At 41.5% G+C, this 21,139-nt stretch overlaps 1 protein-coding gene across 1 annotated transcript in view; it reads right to left on the bottom strand.

Annotated features, from left to right (window-relative positions):
- Window positions 1-4,687: 4,687 nt before the first annotated feature.
- The window catches only part of ntmt2 (N-terminal Xaa-Pro-Lys N-methyltransferase), a 77,119-nt gene continuing 60,667 nt past the window's right edge, over window positions 4,688-21,139 (bottom strand). The window contains exons 3-4 of the mRNA XM_088426340.1: window positions 5,686-5,938; window positions 4,688-4,944 (exon numbers count right to left, since the gene is read on the bottom strand). Of these exons, the coding sequence (XP_088282466.1) occupies window positions 4,688-4,944; window positions 5,686-5,938 (510 nt within the window). The remainder of the gene's footprint in view (window positions 4,945-5,685; window positions 5,939-21,139) is intronic.

The following is a 21,139-nucleotide window of genomic DNA, read 5'->3' as shown; positions in this document are numbered from 1 at the left end:
TCCCGAATACAAGCAGCCGAAATGAGCTTCCTCCACAGGGTGTCCAGGCTCTCTCTTAGAGATAGAGAATCTCGGTCATCCAGGAGGGGCTCAGCGTTGAGCCTCTGCTGCTCCGTGTTGAGAGGAGCCAGTTGAGGTGGTTCGGGCATCTAGTTAGGATGCCCCCTGATGCCTCCCCAGTGTGGTGTTTCAGGCATGTCCCACAGGAAGGAGGCCCCGGGGAAGACCCAGGACATGCTGGAGGGTCTATGTCTCTTGGGTGGCCTGGGAGCGCCTGGGGATCCTTCTGGAGGAGCTACACTAAGTGGCCGGGGAGAGGGAAGTCTGGGCTTCCTTGCTCAAGCTGCTGCCCCCGCGAGCCGACCCCGGAACACAGCGGTAGAAGATGGATGGATGGACAGTTCATATACAGTACATGTTCTAAATAATGTAGATTTTTGTTTAATAAACAGGATTTGGACAATACATTATTGCATTTTATGCTTGTGTTGTTACTCGTGTTTTGTATTTTGTTAACATACGTGAACGTTCATGCAGGACATGTACCGTTGTTTCCCACATGAGGAAATTCCCTTATAGGGAAAGATTGGTCAACGGAAATAGGATTCCTTACCATAGAATACTTACTGTAAACAACATTTTGTTGTCCCTACACAATGCTTTTACTACTATTAATGCATCTGGTTGTTGACTTTTACCAATTTTAAAAACGTAACAATGATAAGACATTTCCTTCACATTTTTTGAATTCAATAAAATCAATATGGATTAATCGATACGATCCATGCGCGTCGAAAAACTCGCATATCTTTCTTAACGTCTTGAATCGCTGCTAGGACTACATCAATCTTGGTGGAAAAGTCATTTCTGATCCCATCCAGTATTTGAATAATGTCCATGTTGTGGGCCACTCCACCATCCATGTCCAAGTCTAGCATGGGGCTAGCACCACTTGTTGCGTTAGCATCTGGGGTGACGTCTTCTTCATTCGGTGACAAGAGCGTTTTAGATTTGTTTTATGCTTTCTTCAGCGGCATATTGTTGCGGGTATGCAGTAAGAAATCACCGCAAGTTAGTGATCCCTGCTTGTGCAGTTAAAGGAAAATGTACAGGATTTTACAAGAGTATCGCCAGGAGGCCACAAAAAAAACATGTGCTTAGTTCAGCGACAGTAACCCCCCCCCCCCTCGAGGGTTAGGGTTAGCTCTTTTTACTGAGTCGAGCCAAAAGAACCGGCTATTTAAAAAGAGTCGGAATTCCCATCACTAATAATAAGCACCACTCAAAAGTAAATTCATCCGTTCTGTATTTTTTATTTATGATGTTTTCTGATTGTATTCTTGTATATTATATATACATAGCACTTACTATACTATTTTGGTACCAATTTTTAATATCTATGTACAATTTTGCTGGTTTTACCTGTGGTTCTAAACACATTAGCTATTTATCATAGGATTGGATTGCCTGCCATGCGGTGAAGGATTTTGGGCTTTACTCAATTTTTAAAAAATAGACTGCTATTATTTTGAACACAATATGTTCTGTCACGGTCGGGCGGCGAGACGGGGAAAAACGCTGGCGTGATTGCGTGGGTAGCGGACCCCAGGTCAGGGAGGCTTCGAGGCAGGGAATTCATGTAACGATCCATGTTTATTAAAACAAGGGGCAGGCAGGAACAAAAACGGTGAAAACAGGATGCAACAAGTCTAACAAAAGGTACAGGCAGGCTTGCAAGACGGAAATCAAACACGAACGAGCAGGCTGGCATGGAGACTAGGGACGACACGAGAATGACGTACGAGTGATGAAACGTGACAGTTAGCTGTAACTAAAGACTGTCTTAAATACACATACACACTAATAAGACAGACGCACGACAGAGGGAACCGATTGGTGGACACACGAGGGGCAGGTAATGCAGACAGGTGGACCGAATCAACACTAAAGCGGGGTGGCACGAGGGAAACTGAAGCACAAACTATAAAAGCAGAAAAGAACAGCATCCCCCAAAATAAACCCACAACCAAAACCCAACAGAACATGACAATGTTGTATATGTTTTATAAATATGTAATTGAATTCATTGTTTGTGAGCATATTTTCACCACCTTAAGCTCTTATTAGTCATCAGGACTAGGCCGCCCCTTGTTTCACATTCAATTATTATTATTATTATTATTATTATTATTATTATTATTATTATTATTATTATTATTATTATTATTATTATTATTATTATTTTTCCATTGCATCTTACTTGAACAATTGCAAGATTTAGTGTTTAGTTTCTAACTAAACCTCAATTTACACAGTGGAGTCACTACAAAAATTGCATCCCATTTCTGAATGAGAAATCACTGGTTTTCTCATAGTGTCTTAACTAACCATTATTTCTTGGACAATTAGTATTTCTATCATGTGTTATTTTCATTTATTATATTGTTTCTCTCTCTCTCTCTCTCTCTCTCTCTCTCTCTCTCTCTCTCTCTCTCTCTCTCTCTCTCTCTCTCTCAAGCCAGGTGAGTTCTCATGCTTGGCTCCGTTTTTGTACTGAAAGCTCAGCTGGCCGTGTTGGATCGCGACCAGTGAAACCGGCCGCCATAATTCATTCCTGCCCCTGTGTGAGACGTTGAACCTTCCCGAAGTTGATTGACTGTCACGACGCGACACGTGACAGAAGTTTTTAACTAGAAATTTTTAACTTCACTTGACAGGCAAAATTGCGCGGCATCTCGAGTCGCTCCATACACGTCCATCGCGTCGCCCTGTCGTGCGAACTCCATTGACTACAATACAAAACTGTCCAATTTTACGCCTCGATTGCATTCCATGTGAATGCAGCCTTAAGCTACATGCACACCGAACGCGAAAATTTGCATCGCTACGCTCATTAGTGGGGCTTCCTGTCGCTGTTGTAAACGTCTGGTGGTTTAAGTTTACTTTTTTGTCGCATGAGGGGAGGGGAGTGGAAATTACAGTGGATCCAGAAAGAAGAGCATTGCGGAGAACTTTCACTTTTCTGGGATGTAGAAGAGACAATATTTTCTCAGAGAGGAACTTTATTCTTTTTTACGCCACATGTCCCTTGCTTTGCGGCAATACTCATCTGCCAAAAAAAAAAGTTTAAACGTCACAGCTCAGTATTTAGCACCGTGCTAAATACTCAACATGCCATCGCGCAAACTTCATTGACTACAATACAAAACTGTCCACTTTGTCGCCCCGATCGTATTCGGTGTGAACCCAGCATTACCCTTACATTTACCACACCAGAGTTCTGTGGAGGAGACACAACCTCTTCATAGAAAAGACACACCCACAAAGCAATCGGTTCGAACTCCTGCCATCAGGCAGATGCTACAGGAGTGAGGACTGCCGGCTGGCAAACAGCTTCTACCCAGAAGCCATTCGGATTCTCAACAAATCCCTCACATCCCTCACGCTCTAATCTGTCTCTTACTGCATGCCAAAATAATATTTTGCACTACATTATTAGCAGCATTGTTTCTGTTCTTTTATTGCTATTTATTTATTGCAAGATTATGGAATGTAGTCTGCTGCTTAGGTAAGTGAACAAAATAAGAATCTCATTGTGTGGTATAATAATACTATACATATGACACTAAACTCTTGATTCTGAATCTAATTTGTGTCCTGACAGCCAAATGTTTTACGAAATTTTTATATGGGTGTGATCAGCAGAGAAAGGCCACATTTTTGTTTCCAGAAAGTCGAGGAGGAATTACAAAATAAGCCAGAGGCATCTCTTCTCGCAAATGCGGTAAAAAGGGAGGCAGAGGTCACAGATTGCACCCCCCACCCCTTTGTTTGGCATCTACTTGACCTTTTTATATTTACTTCTACCAGTCATTTAAAGGCAGCTGCTGCATCTTTATCTAACTTTGTCTCTTTTATTTCTCTATTTCTCTTTTATTAGTATTAATAGCTAACCAATTCATCTGGGAGGGAACGAGAGGGGGAACCCTAATTGGCTGACACACAAGGAGCAGGAACATGCGGACAACAGGTGGATGATATCAAACAAACGAGACAGAAACAAACGAGACAGAGAGAAAAGGCAGACATAAGGGAAATATAAACATGAACCTACAACTGAATAGAACTCACCAACAACAAAATAAACCCACAACCAAACAAAACTGACAGAAGGCTGGCAGGGTCGTCCTTCCCATGGTGAAGTTCCAGTCAGCTACCTTCTCATGGCAACCTTCTCATAGCAAACATTGTTTCCTTGCAAGCAGTGCATCCATTCTCATGGCAAAGCATTTCTTCTTTGCAAGCACTTATATTTATTGTGGCAAATGTATCGCTAGTTTTACAATTATTCTGACAGGTTGCAAATAGTGCAAAAAATGACATACCACACATGAAAGCAAATCAAAGCAATTTTTTATTTGAAGTGGAGATGCTGGTACCGTATAAATGCAATGTAAAATGGTTTGAAGAAGATTAAAATGCTACTTTAGTTCATATGAACTCTCACTAAGAATTTGGATCTTGTCCAAAAATTACTGACACTTTACCACCAATTTAAAAGGGAAAGACAAATTATGTACTAGAACCTGTTTCAGTAAAACCTATTTTTAACTGGTGATTCAGGTTGCTAAATGAATTAAAAGTGCATTTCTACAAAAGAGCATTAAAGGTATGTTCGCAAGACTTTTTATTTCATTGCAATCATCCATACAGGCATGATGACTTCTGGTAAGCCGTCCTGTCTCTCAACAGCCAAGATCTCTAGGCCAGCCTTGTAAATAATGCTCTTCATGATGTCCACGTGTCGACTAATGCTGCTGTCAATGGTGTCCAACTTGCAACCCTGTCGTGCCATATTATCTTTTATAATAATGACACCATTCAAACCCAAACTCTTCTTGCAACGAATAAGGAAGTTCATCAGGTCTTTGTCTGTCAGGTGGCCTAAAAAGAAAGAATAACAACAGGCATTACTGAAGATACCACTCTTCTGGAAACTTCACACATATAATGTTATGGTCTTGCACAAGTTCAAGAATGTTCATTTTGGACGAGTCGCAGATGATAAATTTTGTAATCAGTCTAATTTGTAGTTTATTTCCATGTTTATACCCATGCCTTGAAGCAAACCATCTCTTTTAAATGCCGCTAATTAAATTATGTCCCTGCTATAAAGCTGTCTTTAAGGTGGTTTTTGCAGTCTAAATCTATTTATGTCTTTAACAATTCAGCCATCCAATAACGTTTCTAAATAGGGATTTGTTAAGAATCCAGATGGCCTGTGGGTAGAAGCTGTTTGCCAGCCTGGCTCTCCTGGCCCTCAGGCTCCTGCTGCGTCTACTTGATGGCAGCAGTTCAAACAGATTGTGTTGTGGGTGAGTATTGTCCCTGATGTCCAATGAGGTTGGCTATGGCTCGTGGGATAAAAACTATGGGGAGCACACCTGGAACACCACTTGTCACAGTTAGACTCTAACAATACTGTTATATTGGGGTTAGGGTTGGAGCCAAACTCAGTGAATCATTGAGGCTAGAAGGTGGAAGCCTGAGACACCAAGTGTTACTATTGATCCCTCTGGTTGTGTGGACAAAAATACTGTGGAGTGTGCCTAACAGATGAACATGCAAGAAATTGTGTTGATTATTCAAGGGATTGAAACATATGCTCATATTTGTGCTACCTACATGCCACCCACTGCATCCAGATGACATCATACTTGTTCTTTGGAGGTGTAAATTCTTGTAGCTTATAGCAGTAGTAGGTTTCAATACGGTCTGCATCATCACCCAAGTAATCTTCATGGGCATGGAGGAGGAAGTGCTCCATCATGTCCACCATCTCCATTTTCTCAAACACTGGAAGGAGAACTCCTTTGGTTACTCGACCAATACCTGAGCCACAGTCCAGGGCACAGTGAGTGCCAGCCTTCCCAGGACCCTTGAAAGAAAATAAATAAAGAAAGAAAAAACATACTGTTAAGATATAAAATACTTTTAATATACAGTGGGCCCCCTTGTTACAACATCATTCCGTTCCGCGGTTGGGCTCTTATGCCGAATTCACCGTATGACGGGCAGTCCAACTCTATGTTAAATAGCTAATGTGTTTAGAACCCCAGGCAGAAACATCAAAATTGTACATACTGTACATATTAAAAATTGGTACCAAAATAGTATAGTATGTGCTATGTATATATAATATACATATATACAATCAGAAAACATATTAAATAAAAAACATAGAAAGGATTTATTTACCTTTGAGTGGCGCTTGTAATACCAATGTTCCCTAATAAGGGTTATCTCCGGCATCGTGTCCATATAAATCATCTTCTTACTTCTCTCTTTAACATCACTAGCAATCTTGGGACCCATGGCTAACCCTTTCAACTTTGAATTAAGCAGTAAAATGCACTATAAATATGGTTTTGTAACCACTCACAATCGAACAAAGCTTTACCATTCCACCATTTTGAAACGAGTGAGGCCGACCAATAGCAGACCACCATCTCCGTAAGTAGACGCGACCAATAGCTGACCAGAATTGTAGTGACGCGTTGCAGGGAGGCAGTAAGGGAACAGGACAGTAAATACGTGCAATTATTATTTATAAAACAAAACAAAAAGAGTCCCGGTACTAGACCTATGAAAATTGGTACACACTTGAACAAGAGTACAAAAAAGGCAGTTGCAGTCATGTTTTAAGAGGTACAGAATACAGTATGAGCTGTATTCATATCCCATTTTTGGCCTGTACTTTTGGAATGTGAGTGCCCAGTGGGCCACTTTTGGTAAGCAGAACTCTTGCCCTGGATAATAGAACTGATTGGCATTAAATATGGGCTGTACCATCTCTCGCTCCAGCCTCGAACACTAACACCTGCAACCACTTACCCGCTCAGTATAAAGCCCGGTCACTTCCCTCCACAACCCGCCAGATCGTCTCTATGTGCTACGCTGAGCTTTCCAGCAATTCCTCCTGCCAACCTGCCTGTTGTCCGACCCTGTTTGCCCTTGACCACCCGATTGCCTGCCGAATTGACTGGATCCTTGGTATTTCGACTCTGCCTGCCTCTGACCACCCGCTAGCCTGCCGTCTTAACCTGTCTGCCCGAGCCCCCCTCCTGTCTCTCTCCCTTTGCCCGACCCCCAGCCAAACCCCGGCTCTCCTGACTCCGGAACCCCCCAGACCTCTGTGCCACGCTCCCGTCAGCCCCCACGACTACCTGCACCTTCTGTTCAATGAACGCTCTGCCATTGCCCTTACTAGTGCGTGCGTGCTCTTGGGTCCTCTCTCCTCCCGCCGTAACAGTACGATCTGGACAATCCAAATAGACCCAGCGCGCCGATCCATCACCCAGCCGTTATCCGCTCCCAATCATCTGCCCAATTTTCTGCCTCATGACCGGCCCGAGCCCCAAATTGGCGTCCCAGAACGCTACGAAGGTGACCCCGAAACTTGCGAGGCGTTCCTAACAAACTGTTCGCTTTGTTCAGAGGCAGAGGCAGAGGCAGGCAGGGTCGAAATACCAAGGATCCAGTCAATTCGGCAGGCAATCGGGTGGTCAAGGGCAAACAGGGTCGGACAACAGGCAGGCTGGCAGGAGGAATTGCTGGAAAGCTCGGCGTAGCGCATAGAGACGATCTGGCGGGTTGTGGAGGGAAGTGACCGGGCTTTATACTGAGCGGGTAAGTGGTTGCAGGTGTTAGTGTTTGAGGCTGATTAGCAGGAGGGCTGAGCGGGTGTGGTGAAGCTGGAAGTGAGGTGGCTGAACTGGTGAACTGTGACACTATAATTTAATGTATATCAATTTTTATCCATGTTTTGCACATTCTCTGGGGTTCTATTTTTGGACCTTGTCCTAGATGAGGGGTGGTCAATGAGTCGATTGCAGTATCCCGCTGGACCGCACAGCTAACAAGCCAAAAACAAAAACTCAAAGAAGAAAAATAGGACACTTGTTATTAATATTGGATGATGCTCACTCTGGGATGGTAAAATAGTAGACCGTTGTTGCGATCTCAGTTCCATGTGGAATTTCAGATAAAAGCATGCCAAGGCTGAACGTGTTGGTTGGCTTTCTTACAAAATTTGGCTGTTTTAGTATAATACAGTGGCTTGATAAGATGCATCGTCTTGGCTAACAAGCAAATAAAAAAATAAAACACAAAACTCGTCCCATAGTTACCGCCCAATAAATGGGTCTGTCCTGCCTGTGTCATTTTACTCTTCCCTGTCTGAAAGGAGAAGCGATAAGTACTGCAAGCACAAGTAAGCTGAGCAAGTCAGACTCTGTCTCTCACTGCAGTTGCGTGAATCTGTGCATGAGTGACACAGATGTTCATTCATCAGTAGATGTGTATTTTCATTCGTAACGTGTCAATTGCTATAACTTAAACGTTGTTTGGTGATATTACAGCAAAAGAGGAGCTATTCATTTAGTATATCGGTGCTGAGCTGTATATTCCACTGGTTATTGGGATACCAATAACAGCTCCTTACAAAAATGTGGGATTCCCCTTCCTTCCCAACGGGTACATTGCATGAGGTTGGCTGCTGGAAAAGTCAATCTTGGAGCAAATATGTTTGGGCACCCCTGTCCTCAACCATCTGATTGACTTCAGATTTGGCCTGTAGCACCTCAAAACCTGGGACAACAATAAGGAAAACAGTTGTGACTTTTAAAAATACTATTTGATGGGGCACGGCATCAGATTTTTAGACTTTTTTTTAATTCCATATATTTGGCTGTGCACTACTGGGGAAACAGGCTTTGTTTTGACACTGTGAAGTGCAATTCCACATCCATCGCACCATGTGGTGCAGTAGCATTGTTATTTTCAATGTTTGTGTGTGCAATACATTTTTTTAAAAAATGCTGTTATTGTCGAGTAATTTTTGAAGTGTTGATGAACTTGCTGGCTTAAGCAACTGGGGTTACATTTAAATGATATACTTGGAGCATCAGCTGAAGGACACTGCAACTTTCATTGGTCCCATGGTGGGTAATCACACAAATACATCTATCTACATCACACCAATACATATACCTAGTGTTTGGTGGGTTACTAGGCATCTGCAAGTGAAAGACAGGTGGCCCAGATGATTCTCGCTAGGATGGTAAAAAGACCCCTGTCCAAGATGTCTAAGTGATGTAATGATCCTAAAGTTTGTTTAAGATATCAGCTAGAATAGGCTTTGACCGGCTTTAAACAAAAACGTGTTAACTGACATGTAACAAATTCACCAGCCCTGAAGGTAACCTTTTAACTTGAAGACATGCAAAGCTCACAATACAGTTCACAAACTCGATGATAAACAAAAAAAACAATGCTTGCTTTTTGGCAATAGTCCTACACATTTCCTCACACTTTTTGAGATGATCGGTAAAATTAGATTGTCAGCGCGAAGCAGGAAACATCTGGTGATGGTCTCCCTTTAGAAATGCAGAAGTAAGCAGGGAACCTCCCTGCTTCCCTGCTAAATCACATACGAACAATTGTCAATAAAGGAAAAATTGCCTGTTTGAACAAATGTCGAATGGTCATGAGTTGTTAGAGGGAAAATTCTGCTAACAGAGAACAAATGATTAATGGGAAATTCTGCTCCTAACAGAGAACAAATGATTAACGAAATGAAAGGTGAAGAAAAATAAGGAGAGAGAAAAGATTGATCGATTGTGACTGCTGATTGGTTTGGTGAGTGCAAGCCTTTTCTTTATTTATTGTTTAATTTTCAATATATTTGTGTTATTTTCTTTCGTTCATATTCAATGAATATAAAGAATGAATGAATATAAAGAATATAAATATATTCTTCTTATATTAAACTACGATTTGCATTTTGGACTTCATAAAATTTAGTGGATATTTTTTTTCAATTATTCTTCAATATTTTAAGTTTTGACAGTATCACGTATAATGACACATTTTAATGGCTGATGTGGGTTTATTGACATTTAAAAGCTCTGGAAAATAGCCTGTGTAGCCCAGTAATGCGTACGTATGTGCATGGGGGCTATTTATTTGAGAGTCTGGAACCACAGAAGGCATGCGTGTGAAAGTCACGCCCCGCCACTGTGGTTAATGCAGAAAAATGAAAAAAATGAATAAATTAAAATTATTAGTATGTATAAATACTGAAAAAGTAGAATAATAAGTGGGATGCAAAGTCTCTAAGCTTTAGGTTGCATAAATTGAAGCAATCTCTTTCAATTCTTAGTGCATATTACAGCTGTCTATTAAGTTATACAGACCACTCACATATCTAGCTGCGCTTGCGCAGAAGCCCGCGCCGTGTTGATGCGAATGCCCTGGCTTCTGCCTAAACCAGATTACATACAGCCATACAGACGACACAAGTTAGCTGAATTCTAATTGGCTAAAAATTCCAATTTAAAACTACAACACTAGAGGAGCGTAACCAAATGGATATAACATGACACGAAAGGAACAGATTATGGAGAATATTTTTATGAATTAAAAAAGTATATATATATATATATATATATATATATATATATATATATATATATATATATATATATATATATATAGTAAAAATCAATTTGAAATGAAATTGACTTTCATTATAGTTATTACAATTATCATAGTTCATAATGACAATGATGTCAGGTTATGTTAGGTGTGAAGGGAATCATATATTAGGTTGTCATCATTATGTGCTTATTTCTTGTCTAGAAGGTGTGCATTGCTATCCATCTATGCAATCCTAGTTCATCTCGCCCCAGTCCTTAAAGAAAGCTGTTGGCGCAGGAAAGTGTGAGCTGGGACCTTGGCCCAGCTGTTGGTGGCACCCGACTGGCTCTTTTTGTTATGTCTTGTAATGTGCAATGCTTTGCTAAATGAATAAAAAGCAGGCAGGGACGCTTGAGCGATGAATTAGTGCCGGCAACGCATGAGTTTGTTGGCCAAGCTTTTTCCCTGTGCCATGGCAAAGAAAAGTCAATCTCGGCTGGTCTGAGTTACTTTTTATGCTGCTTAGCAGCTCGGCTTGTCCTCATCTTTAGAGATTTCTCTGACATTAGGCCAGCAGAGAAGGCCTTGATGGCCCTGATGGCCCACCACTGATTAACCAATACTCAAATGATCAAATTACGAATGCTTTTTCTGATTATTGGTTGTAAAGCTACCTGTATATATGAGGTCTGTATAAGAACTGCTTAATAACAATTAATGATTTCTTTTGATAGTTGAATATGGTGAACAAGATTACATCTGATCATTGAATTTTATGCGAACATAATCAGGTATTCACGTTGACTGTGAAAGAAGAATTTTGTGTCCATTGTATTAATTCCTCACTCTCATAAAATATACACAGGAACGTACAACTGCAGTGTTTTTTGAAATGTAAATATTTTTCTGGCTTTGCTATTGCAAATTAAACCCTCTAAAATGCATCTTATTCTGCATTTTGTCATTCTTGATATATAATCCACCTAGTCTTCTAAAGTGAATAAACAACTAAACCAATCACAGCGGAACTGCCATTTTTGATATAAAACAGTTACTCAAAGTTGGTTATAGGGAAATAAAAATGGGTCAGAGCGGTCGTATGAGACTAGTAAATTCTATCCTGGTCATTCCAAGTGCAAAGATCCATTGTACTGCTTGGAGGTTTACTTTTTTGTGTGTGGTTACTAAATGAGTTTAAGATTTAACTTAAACCGGGCAGGCACCTTAGAATGTAGACAGTGAGTACCAAGATTAAATTCTCCTCAACACCGACTTAAGCAGACTTTCATTGACTCAACCTTACTGCGTTAGAGCAGCGTGAGACCCACAAGAAGTCTTAACCCTTTAAATGGGAATGTCGGTCAGGACTGTTAATTGTCCTTAAATGACTAATAGATCTGTGGTAAGGGCAGATCTGTCACTAGATAATATTTAAAAATAGCATACACAGCTGGAGCACACATTCATATTCAAACACATACAGTGCAAGGCGGCATAGACTGCTTTGGTTAATTTTCCTTGCTTGACCTACAAATTCAGCTTTGTGCTTGTCTTTTTTTTCGACACAAAAGAGGCACACGTTTAGCTAAACCAATGTTGTCTCGTATCACGCTTGAATTGCTGCATTTGATCATTATGGCAAATTCGTGAAGTTCTCAACCGTTAACATGATGAATTTGGTTAGAAATAGCTCTTTGAGTAACTCATAGTAAAGGTCCATCCATCCATTTTCTACATCCACTTATTCTCACTGATAATGTCTATGTTGGCAGTGCAAATGTTTGATTCAGTAAACATTGCTCTATGTATATTCATCTAACACTGTAGTCTTGAGTAATGTGCGGGGGCAGCAGCTTGACCAGGGAAGTCCAGACTTCCCTCTCCTCAGCCACTTCGTCCAGGTCCTCCGGGAGGATGCTCAGGCGGTCATGGGCAAGCCGAGAGACATAGTCCCCCCCCCAGCATGTCCTGGGTTTACCCTGGGGCCTCCTCCCTGTGACATGCCCGAAATACCTCACCAGGGAGGTGCCCAGGAGGCATCCAAAGCAGTTGCCCGAGCCACCTCATCTGGCTATCCTCAACGCAGAGGAGCAGCGGCTTAACACTGAGCCCGTTCCATTAGAGATCTCATTCATTCAGTCATGACACTCACCCATACGTGAGGGTGGGAATGTAGATAGACTGGTAAATTGAGAGCTTTGCCTCTCGGTTCAGCTCTTTCTTTACCACAACAGACCGGTATATAGTCCGGTTTGTAGAGCAGACACTGCGCCGATCGGCTTCTCAATCTTCGTTCCATCCTGCTGTCACTCATGAACAAGACCACAATATATCATCAAATCAAAAGTACAGAGAACGAACAGCTGTGTCAAGGCGTCAGGTATGCCGTACTGCAGAAGCACCCCCCACAGAGCTCCTCAAGGGTCACACTTGAAAACCTTCTCCAAGTCCACAAACCACATGTGGACAGGTTGGGCAGACTCTCATGAACCCTGAAGGATCCTACCGAGGGTGTAGAGCTGTTTCACATTTCCCCGACTGGGATGAAAACCACACTGCTTCGCCTTAACCTTCCTGTGAGATGTTTTTGTCATCTTCATCGAGGAGAAGTTGCTCACATAGATAAGTACTGCCGAATACGGAGCGCATCTGAGCAATTTTGGGTGTGGAGCTGAGGCATTGATTTGAATTCCAATAGCTCCTCCATAGCACACATATTGGAGTGCACTCCATGGATGCAGACTGACAGCTGAGCAGTATCAGATGCGTTGCTGCTCTCATCCACAGCAAGGGAGAATGCAACAAAATCTTTTCCCTTTTCCAAAGGCTGGTCATACAGAATGGTGGCAAGTTCACATGTGGAATCAGCTACTGTGTTTCTGCTCAGGCTCACGTTTGAAAAGGCTTGCTTTTTTTCTGGGCACATGTCGCCACAAACTTTCAACATGCATTTTTTCACAAACTCTCCCTCGTTAAAGGGCTGATTTTGTGATCTCTGCTGCCACAATATAACTAGCCTTTACGGCATCAGGTGTATCGGTTGTAGGAAAAGATCGAAAACAGACTGGATTGTGACTCTTGAAGACAGGACTTGAAGGTGTTTTGTTTCAAAGTGTTGTCGAATGTTGTACTCCTTAGTTAAAGCCAAGTTGACTCCATAAATCAGACAAACAGGTCTGTCTTTTACATATGTAAACAGGTAATTGGTCTACCAACTGTCCAGAAGTTCGATTGACAATTGTAGCTTGAGATCGCTATCGTGGTCTGCCTTTTTTTTCGCCGTTCTTGAAAAGGGGTTCCTTAGTGACAATTGTAGCTTGAGATCGCTATTGTGGTAGTAGCTGTTATGCTTTTACTTTGAAAGACGTAACAGGATGAGCGCCCGACCGGATTTTGTAATGCTTATGTTGGCAAACTAGACAGTGTTGAATAAGTACACTATTACTACACGTAAATTGTTCGAAATCAATCAATCAATCAAATTTTATTTATATAGCCCTAAATCACCGAAGTCTCAAAGGGCTTCACAGAATGAAAAGAGGTTGTACAGATAGGGTACACAACAGCATCCCCTGTCAAAGCTCCCAGAAGGGGAAGGAAAAACTCAAAAACCCCAAATTAGGGGAAAATCAGAAACCTCCAGAAGGGACCATAGGTGGGAGGAGCCCCCTTCCAGGCCCACAGGTTGAAGTGAATGCTGCATGTACCAGACACAGAAACAACATAAATTACAGAAAACATAATGTGCTATATAGTGCAGTGATGTCTTGACAGCAGGCAAGGCCATTGGGCAGGAACCATTCCACATTCCAGCCAGGTGGACTGCAGACGGCCGAACTCCTAACCCATGATGGTCGAACAACGCAGGACCCAATGGAGGCGGTCGAGTCAACCCTCACCATCTAGCTAGCCCCCTCCCCCAGCCGGAAGAGGGGGGCAGGAAAAAAGAAAAAGGAAGAAGGCTACAGACAGGCTAAATTAACTAAATGAAACGAAATAAAATGTAGCTTGCTTTAAACCAACTGCATTTCATCTACCCATGCTACGACATGGTGTCAGAAGTTGAGCAGCAGTAAGAAGGGCACGAAGAGCAACTTTGGGAGCAGAAAGGAGAGTTTTAAAGTCAGCAAGAGACAAGATGTCCGAAGGCGGCAACAGCATGGCTGCTCCTGCAGCGCAGCAACAACCTCCTCAGCTAATGGCGAATGCCAACGTTTGTCCGAGAGCTACATTCTCCATACGACCACCTGAGGCATTCGACTTTTCAAAGCCTCAGGACTGGGAACGGTGGATACGCAGGTTCAAGAGATTCAGACTAGCCAGCAACCTCCATCTCAGCACGGAGAATAATCAGGTGAACACGCTGATCTACTGCATGGGGGATGAAGCAGATGACATCCTGCGGGGTCAAGAATTAACCGACGCACAGCATTACATCTTGGTAAAGATCACTTTTGAAACGTACTTTGTGCCTAGCAAGAATGTGATATATAAGAGAGCAAAATTCAATCAGAGGGGGCAGCAACCAGGCGAAGCTGTTGATGGTTTTATTACTACACTGTATGCCCTAGCTGAAAACTGCAAATACGGGGCACTCCACGACGAGTTAATAAGACCGCAATGTGGTGGGGCTTAGAGACCCCAGTTTATCTTAGAGGATGCAGTTAGACACTGATCTCATGCTGCAATAAGCAGTCAACATGGCAAGACAGTCCGAAGTGATAAAAAGGCAGCAATCCGACCTCAGAGAGGGCAGGGTGGACATTGACGCAGTAACAAAAAGCAGGAGACAAAAACCATTCACACCCAAGAACACTCAGCACCAAAAGCACTCATCAGCAAAGCCACAGCCATCATCATCGGATCGCCAGACATGCTACAGATGTAGAAAGTCACCTGGCCATGTCAAAGCACAATGTGGTAAATGGGGCCATTATAGCAAAGTTTGTAAGTCCACCAAAACAGTACAATATACTGTTTTGTACTGAGTACATGTTGTAGAGACAGACAGTAATGATGGAGCTCCCTTATTCCTAGGCTCAGTAGATGCAGGCTTAGACCCATGGTTTGCTGACTTGACTATTAGGAGCCACAAAGTCAGGTTTAAGATCGATACAAGTCTCAGTTATCCCAGCCCAGCTCTTCCATGCCATTACAGGGGGTGACACTCAGTTAGTCAAACCTGACAGACCACTATTTGGCCCAGGTCGCATGTCTCTATCTGTTTTAGGGAGATACACTATGAGCCACTATGCAAGGGAAAGCAGGTGATACAGAAGTCAATGACTTAAATGTAGCCTTGTTCAATCAATCAATCAAATTTTATTTATATAGCACTAAATCACCGAAGTCTCAAAGGGCTTCACAGATGAAAAGAGGTCGTACAGAGACATCTTTTCAGTATAAGGTAGACAACAGCATTCCCTGTCATAGCTCCCAGAAGGGGAAGGAAAAACTCAAAAAACCCATTTTGGGGAAAATCAGAAACCTCCAGAAGGGACCACAGGTGGGAGGAGCCCCCTTCCAGGCCCACAGGTTGAAGTGGATGCTGCATGTACCAGACACAGAAACAATATAAACTAGAGCTGCAAGCAGCTATAAAGGGCCCTCGCAGACCTGTGCACGTTGGGGTATGAACAGGTCGGGGTATGAACAAGGACTATGAACGATGAAAAAGTAGTTGTAGATGACTTCAGTGCAGGACTCTTACCAAATATGTAAAATTTAGACAAGGTGGGACAATGTGGGTGGAGTTACTGCAGCTTTACTGGAGAGTTACTGGAGGGCATAAGGCATGGCCACTGGCTTTTCAGAAAACATTTAAGGGATATCACTTCAAGGGGCTCAGCAGAGTACATAAAAACATTAAGGGTTTGCTATATTTTTTGCTGCCACTAGGTGGCGCTCGTACTATGATAAAAAATAGGCTTGTAGGTGTGTTTCACATTGGACTCCCATCCCATATATGAAGTTTTAAAAGTATCAGATCTTCTAGCAGCAACTTTTACCGTTTTTGCGAGACATCTGATTTAGAGTTGGCATAGAGGCCACGCCCTTTGATGAAAAGTAATAAAAGTTGAGAACCTTAATGTTCCAATGTGTCATAGCTTTTCTGACCATTTTTGAGTTCAATTAGTCAAACAGGCATTTCACAGTACATAAAAGTATAAAAAATGAGATTTTTGTCCGCCACTGGGTGGCGCTGTAAATGATTTGAAAGTTTATCACATAGCTGTATTATTGCATGACTTTTAAAGTCCCAGGAAAGTTTCAGATGTTTTGAAGCTGTCATAGCTGAGTTATTAAGATTTTTGTCACTCATGGCGAAGGAAGTATTAAACATAATTTGAAGCTCCGCCCCCATCTTTTATGTCAAGAGATCCTCACGATATTTGGACTATGTGTGCCCCTCAGTTGGATAATGATTCATGCCAAAGTTGAAGGTAATGGGGTGAATCGTTTAAGAGAAAACGGCACTAGTTTGAGACCATCTAATGTCTAAGAATGGGACAAAACTGCACATTAAAAAAATTCATAACAATTTTTCTGTACATCCTAGCACATCACTTCTATTGACATTTTTGTAGGTCTTACAGTCCTTCATTAGCCTACAAAGTTTCATAGCTGTAGGTCAAACCAAACAGGATTGACTGTAATCTTTCGACTAATTACTTTTTTTGCAGCCACTAGGTGGCGCTAGCTTTAAACTGGAATATATTTTTGTCGCTATGTTCAGGAGAATATTTTTATCCAATGTGTGAAATTGTGAGAAGATCAGATCATCTGGGTCAAATTACAGCAACTTTTACTGGACAGATAAAGCTTCGGAATGAAAATGGTCACAGAGGCCACGCCCATTATCGAAACTTCGTAAAATTTAATGGAGGTCAGCAAGGCTCTCTAGAGGCTTGTCAGACTTAATTTCAGCAATATTACTTCAAAGGGCTCAGCTAAACACATAAAAACGTTTAAAAAATGCTATATTTTTGGCTGCCACTAGGTGGCGCTCACACTATAGCAAAAAATAAGTTGATAGGTGTATTCCGCATTGGAAATCCATCAAATATGTAATGTTTAGAAAAGATAAGACCATCTGGGTCCAAATACAGCAATTTTTTTCGTTTTCGCGAGAAATCAGACTGACATTTTTGTTTGCCACTAGGTGGCCTTATAAGCAATTTAAGATTTTTTTAAACACATGTATTAAGGGCTTGAGTCTTCATGTGTCTGTGAAGTTTCAGATTTTTCCAAGCTTGGAAAGCTGAGTTATAAAGGTTTGTTTCACATGTGGCAAAGTAATCATCAAAGGCATAATATAAAGCCCCGCCCCCAACATATTTGTTGGCGGATCGTCACAAAAATTTGAACAATTGTGCCTCACAGTCAGATAAAAAATCACAGCAAATTTGAAGTCGATCGGGTCAAGCGTTTGGGAGAAAAAAGGAGCAGTTCGGGACCTGCAAATGAGCAAAAACGGGCCAAAAGTGCACATTCAAAAATTCATAACTCTCTTTCTGTACATCTGAGCATATGGCTCGCGCTGACTTTTTTGTAGGGCTCGAGGTCCTACATAAGGCTACAAATTTTTGTAGCTTTAGGTCAAACGGGCCGGGAGTGAGAGGCTATTTTCCACTCATAAGGCCATTTTGGGGCCAATTTCAGCCACTTTTTTCGTTTTGGCGAGTCATCTGACTTTGAGGTGGCGTGCAGACTACGCCCATTATCGAAAAGTCGTAAAATTTTAAAACCTTAATATTCCATGTCTTAATGATATTCTGACCAATTTTCATTTGTTTTACTCAAACAGACTGAGCACAATACATGAAAGTGTAAAAAATGACATTTTAATCAACCACTAGGCGGCGCTAGTAGGTATTTAAAAAAACTTTTTTCAAAGGTGTTAAAGACATAAGTTTCCATGTGTCTATGAAGTTTTAGATATTTTTAAGCTAGTACATCAAAGTTATTAAGGTTTATGTCACTCTTGGCGAAGGAAAAATTGAACACATAATTTGAAGCCACGCCCCTATCATATATGTCAGCGGATCTGCACCAAATTTTGCCCACTTGTGCCCCTATGTGTGAATATTGACCACAGCAAATTTGAAGGTGATTGAGTAAAGCGTTTAGGAGAAACAAAGAGCAGTTTGGGACCTGCAAACGTGCAAAAATGGGCCAAAAATGCACATTCAAAAAATCATAACTCTTTTTCTGTACATCTGAGCACATGGCTCGCGCTGACTTTTTTGTAGGTCTCTAGGTCCTACATATGCCTAAAAATTTTCGTAGCTCTAGGTCAAACGGGCCGGGACCAGGTGCACTTTTTCAACCTTAGGTGGCGCTGCAGAGCCATTTTTTTTGCATTGTTTTGGGAAACACAAAATTATCCAATTTTTCACCGGGCCCGACAAATGTGCAAATTTTGGTGACTTTTCGTGCATGTTTAGGCCCTCAAAATTGGAAAAGCGCTGCACAGTAAATAATAATAATAACTAGAGCTGCAAGCAGCTATAAAGGGCCCTCGCAGACCTGTGCACGTTGGGGTATGAACAGGTCGGGGTATGAACAAGGACTATGAATGATGAAAAATTAGTTGTAGATCCCTTCAGTGCAGGACTCTTACCAAATATGTAAAATTTAGACAAGGTGGGACAATGTGGGTGGAGTAACTGCAGCTTTTATTGTTCCAATTTTGTGACTTTCAATGCCATATAGGCCACACCCACTGTCGAAACATCGTACTGATTTGTGGAGGGCATAAGGCATGGCCACTGGCTTTTCAGAAAACATTTAAGGGATATCACTTCAAGGGGCTCAGCAGAGTACATAAAAACATTAAGGATTTGCTATATTTTTTGCTGCCACTAGGTGGCGCTCGTACTATGATAAAAATCAGACTTGTAGGTGTGTTTCACATTGGACTCCCATCCCATATACGAAGTTTAAAAAATACCAGATCGTCTAGGTCCAATTACAGCAACTTTTACCGTTTTCGCGAGACATGGGATTTTGAGTTGGCATAGAGGCAACGGCCTTTATTGAAAAGTCATAAAAGTTGAGAACCTTAATGTTCCAATGTGTCATAGCTTTTCTGACCATTTTTTAGTTCATTTAGTCAAACAGGCATTTCACAGTACATAAAAGTATAAAAAATGAGATTTTTGTCCGCCACTGCGTGGCGCTGTAAATGATTTGAAAGTTTATCACATAGCTAAATTATTGCATTACTTTTAAAGGGCCAGGAAAGTTTCAGATGGTTTGAAGCTGTCATAGCTGAGTTATTAAGATTTTTGTCACTCTTGGCAAAGGAAGTATTAAACATAATTTGAACCTCCGCCCCCATCTTTTATGTCAAGAGATCTTCACGATATTGGGACTATGTGTGCCCCTCAGTTGGATAATTATTCATGCCAAAGTTGAAGGTAATGGGGTGAATCGTTTAAGAGAAAAAGGCACTAGTTTGAGACCAGCTAATGTCTAAGAATGGGACAAAACTGCACATTAAAAAAAATCATAACAATTTTTCTGTACATCCTAGCACATCACTTCTATTGACTTTTTTGTAGGCCTTGCAGTCCTTCATTTGCCTACAAATTTTCATAGCTGTAGGTCAAACCAAACAGGATTGACTATAATCTTTCGACTAATGACATTTTTTGCAGCCACTAGGTGGCGCTAGCTTTAAACTGGAATATATTTTTGTCGATATGTTCAGGAGAATATTTTCATCCAATGTGTGAAATTGTGAGCAGATCAGATCATCTGGGTCAAATTACAGCAACTTTTACTGGACAGATAAAGTTTCGGAATGAAAATGGTCGTAGAGGCCACGCCCATTATCGAAACTTCGTAAAATTTGGTGGAGGTCAGCAAGGCTGTCTAGAGGCTTTTCAGACTTAATTTCAGCGATATTACTTCAAAGGGCTCAGCTAAGCACATAAAAACGTTTAAAAAATGCTATATTTTTGGCTGCCACTAGGTGGCGCTCGCACTATAACAAAAAATACGTTGATAGGTGTATTCCGCATTGGAAACCCATCAAATATACGAAGTTTAGAAAAGATAAGACTATCTGGGACCAAACACAGCAACTTTGTTCGTTTTGGCGAGACATCAGACTGACATTTTTGTTTGCCACTAGATGGCCTTATAAGCAATTGAAGATGTTTTTGAAACACTTGTGTTAAGGGCTTGAGTCTCCATGTGTCTGTGAAGTTTCAGATTTTTCCAAGCTTGTAAAGCTGAGTTATAAAGGTTTGTTTCACATGTGGCAAAGTAATCATCAAAGGCATAATATAAAGCCCCGCCCCCAACATATTTGATGGCGGATCATCACAAAAATTTGAACAATTGTGCCTCACAGTCAGATAAAACATCACAGCAAATTTGAAGTCGATCGGGTCAAGCGTTTGGGAGAAAAAAGGAGCAGTTCGGGACCTGCAAATGAGCAAAAACGGGCCAAAAGTGCACATTCAAAAATTCATAACTCTCTTTCTGTACATCTGAGCACATGGCTCGCGCTGACTTTTTTGTAGGGCTCAAGGTCCTACATAAGGCTACAAATTTTTGGATCTCTAGGTCAAACGGGCCGGGAGTGAGAGGCTATTTTCCACTCATAAGGCCATTTTGGGGCCAATTACAGCCACTTTTTTCGTTTTGG

This window comes from Hippichthys cyanospilos, chromosome 10 (genome assembly GCF_059441005.1).
Source record: "Hippichthys cyanospilos isolate Australia breed blue-spotted pipefish chromosome 10, RoL_Hcya_1.0, whole genome shotgun sequence".
Lineage (NCBI taxonomy): Eukaryota > Metazoa > Chordata > Actinopteri > Syngnathiformes > Syngnathidae > Hippichthys > Hippichthys cyanospilos.
This window is presented reverse-complemented; position numbering and strand designations above follow the sequence as displayed.